Source organism: Otolemur garnettii, unplaced genomic scaffold (assembly GCF_000181295.1).
Source record: "Otolemur garnettii isolate 467f Iridium unplaced genomic scaffold, OtoGar3 scaffold00065, whole genome shotgun sequence".
NCBI classification, from domain to species: domain Eukaryota; kingdom Metazoa; phylum Chordata; class Mammalia; order Primates; family Galagidae; genus Otolemur; species Otolemur garnettii.
In genome coordinates this window covers 2,505,881-2,509,034 of record NW_003852460.1, presented here as the reverse complement: position 1 = coordinate 2,509,034, position 3,154 = coordinate 2,505,881, and the positions used below count along the sequence as shown (strand labels likewise).

The following is a 3,154-nucleotide window of genomic DNA, read 5'->3' as shown; positions in this document are numbered from 1 at the left end:
TGGCTGGCGCCTTAGCCGCTTGAGCCATACGCACCGAGCCTCAGGGTGGTTTTGATTTGCATTTTACTGATAATTAGGGACAATGATCATTTTTCCCTATGTTGTTAGCCATTCGTCTGTCTTCTTTAGAGAAGGTTCTGTTCATCTCACTTGCCCGTGGATAGAAGGGATTGTTGATTCATTTTTTGTTGCTTAATTTGAGTTCTCTATAGATTCTAGTTATCAAGCTTTTGTCCGATTCATAATATGCAGGTTCTGATGGTCGTCTGTTTGCCTTGCTTGTTGTCTCCTAAGCTGTACACAAGATTTTCAGTGTAAGTCCCATTTGTATTTTTGTTGTTGGCGTTACCCCTGGAATCTTCTTCATAAAGTCTTTCCACACGACGATACCTTCGATTGTTATTCAAGGATTTTTATTGATTCATGCCTTAGATGAGACAGTTATTATACCTGTAACAAAAGGGAGAAAAGGGTTGGGTCGTCCACACCTGACCACTGGACCCAGATGCTCCCAGGTGCCACTCTGTTGCTTGACGTAGTCAGACCTGAGTGCACGTTCTTACCTGGAAGGTCACACGGGTTGTCCCTACACATGTCCAGGCTGGCCGTGTCTCACTTTCAAACCCAGTCCCGAATTTCCTTTTGCCGGTCATGCTGCACAAGTTACATCATTCCGTGGGAATCTCTCATTTCAAAATCCTGAATAAAATCGTGAAGACAAACTCAGAAATTCCCGAGCGTCCAATTTTACGCTGAGAGGCTGAATCATACTAATCTTTCAGCCTTTGGGTCAGAGCAGTGTACACGTCATCTTTCTGATGGGGCTGTTTTCTCCAGCAAGGAAAGCAAATTAAAAGATAAAAAAAAAAAAAAAAAGGTGGGCAGTGCCTGTGGCTCAAAGGAGTAGGGCGCTGGCCCCATATGGCCGAGGTGGCAGGTTCAAACCCAGCCCCCAGCCAAAAACTGCAAAAAAAAAAAGATAAAAAACAAAAGCAGCCTTCATTGACAGGCTTCCCAAGTAGCTCGTACCCAAGGACGATTACTGAAAATACAGCAAAACCTTTTTCGTGTCTGTGGTTGTTTGGTTCCATATGAAATGATATAGAGATTCCCTGTGATGTGGTTCTCACGTGGCCTGTCCAAATCCCACCTGCTGGTGACACCTGTCTGTTTTTATTTGTAGAACGGCGCTAACGACGTGAAACGGCATCGCTGGTTCCGCTGTGTGGACTGGGACGCCGTCCCACAGAGAAAACTTAAGGTACAACTACAGATTAGTGTCACCTGTACAGTCATCTCCTGCTTCCTCTTCAACCAAGTTTCCTCTTCCACGAGGGTCTCAGAGCCACCCTTCTAACATATGGGGTCAAACCATGTATTTTTTTTTTTAACTCTGCTCTTTAAATTGGTACATACCATTTGTGCCTATTTATGGATGAGATATCAGTATCTTGATACGTATAAAATGCATAAACTATGTCATGATCCAGTTTGGTATTAAGGGTCCCTGTCACCTCAAACATGTATCATTTCTTGGCCTCGGGAACGTGTGAAATCTTCTCCCCTCGTGCTCTCTCGAAATAAGACAGTCTATTGCCGTTAGCTGCGGCTGCCTGACTGTCCTGTCATACGCCAAAACGTATTTCTTTTCTCCTACAATATGTCTGCATTGCTCCCTGGCCTCTGTCCCCTCCCTCCTGCCTCCCCGCATCTGGAAACCATCATTCTCCTCTCAACCTCTGCTAGACACGTTTCTTTTTTTGGCTTGCCCATCAGTGAGGACGTGCGATACTTGTCTTTCTGTGGCCTGGTGTATTCCACTTAATATAACGACCTCCAGTTCCACCAAGGTTCCTGCGAAAGAGACGATTGTTATTTTTTTCATCCTCCAATAATATTCCACTCACTTCTCATTGGCCACGAGTCCCTTGATGGACACTTGGCTATTGGGAATAGCCCTGAACTACCTGTGTCTTTGGTAAAACTGTGGCAAAGCAGTGTCTTCAACTTAGCAGTTTAGATTCAAGGAGGGGGCTCGGCGCCTGTGGCTCAAGTGGCTAAGGTGCCAGCCACATACACCTAAGGTGGCAGGTTCGAATCCAGTCAGCGCCCACCAAACAATGATGGCTGCAACCAAAAAATAGCTGGGCGTTGTGGTGGGTGCCTGTGGTCCCAGCTACTTGGGAGGCTGAGGCAGAAGACTCGCTTGAGCCCAGGAGTTGGAAGTTGCTGTGAGCTGTGATGCCACAGCACTCTGGCCAGGGAGACAGCTTGAGGCTCTGTCCCCTCCCCCCCAAAAATAGATTCAAGGAGGGAAAAAAGCCTTAGAAATGCTGATTACTAAGCCTGACCCCAGACCTAGCAGAGCCCTGGGGTGACACCCTGGATGCCAGGTTTCATTTTGTGCCCAGTTTTAACTTTTCAATGTTTTATCAGATTAAATACCATTTTTCTCATAAAAGCTATTTGAACAGGCTAGATATTCATGTTGGTTGGAAACCAGGTCAGTATTAAAAGGTATACACTGCCAAGTCTCCCTCCAAGCCCCTTGCAGGCAATCACCTCTTATTAGATTTTTTTATATGTCCTTCCAGAGTTTCTTGATGCAATTAAAACTCCATATGGAGAGGTGTATTTTTATTTCTTCTGCATTTATCAGAACCTAGAGAAATTAATGCTATTCTTTTCTTTTCTTTCTTTATTTTAGAGACAGAGTCTCACTATGTTGCCATTGGTAGAGTGCTGTGGCATCACAGGTCACAGCAACCTCCAACTCTTGGGCTTAGGCGATTCTCTTGCCTCAGCCTTCCAAGTTGCTGGGACTACAGGCGCCCACCACAACACCTGGCTATCTTTTTGTTGCAGTTTGGCCAGGGCCAGGTTTGAACCCATTACCCTTATTATATGGGGCCGGTGCCCTAGTCAGTGAGCCACAGGCACCCCCCTTCTTTTCCTTTTAGTTTCTTTTTTGGGACCAAGTTGCATTCTGTTGCCCAGGCTACAGTGCCGTGGCATCACCCTAGCTCCCAGCAACCTGAAACTTATGAGCTCAAGCAATTCTCCTGCCGCAGCTTCCAGAGTAGCTGGGACTACAGGTGCCCACCACCACGTAGTGCTAATTTTTCTATTTTTAGTAGAAATGGGGGTCTCCTTG

The 3,154-nt window shown here is 45.9% G+C and overlaps 1 protein-coding gene across 1 annotated transcript in view; it reads left to right on the top strand.

Annotated features, from left to right (window-relative positions):
* Window positions 1-3,154, top strand: part of PRKX (protein kinase, X-linked) — a 42,232-nt gene that overhangs the window by 33,309 nt on the left and 5,769 nt on the right. Inside the window, exon 7 of the mRNA XM_023515063.1 lies at window positions 1,184-1,261. Within this exon, the coding sequence (XP_023370831.1) occupies window positions 1,184-1,261 (78 nt within the window). The remainder of the gene's footprint in view (window positions 1-1,183; window positions 1,262-3,154) is intronic.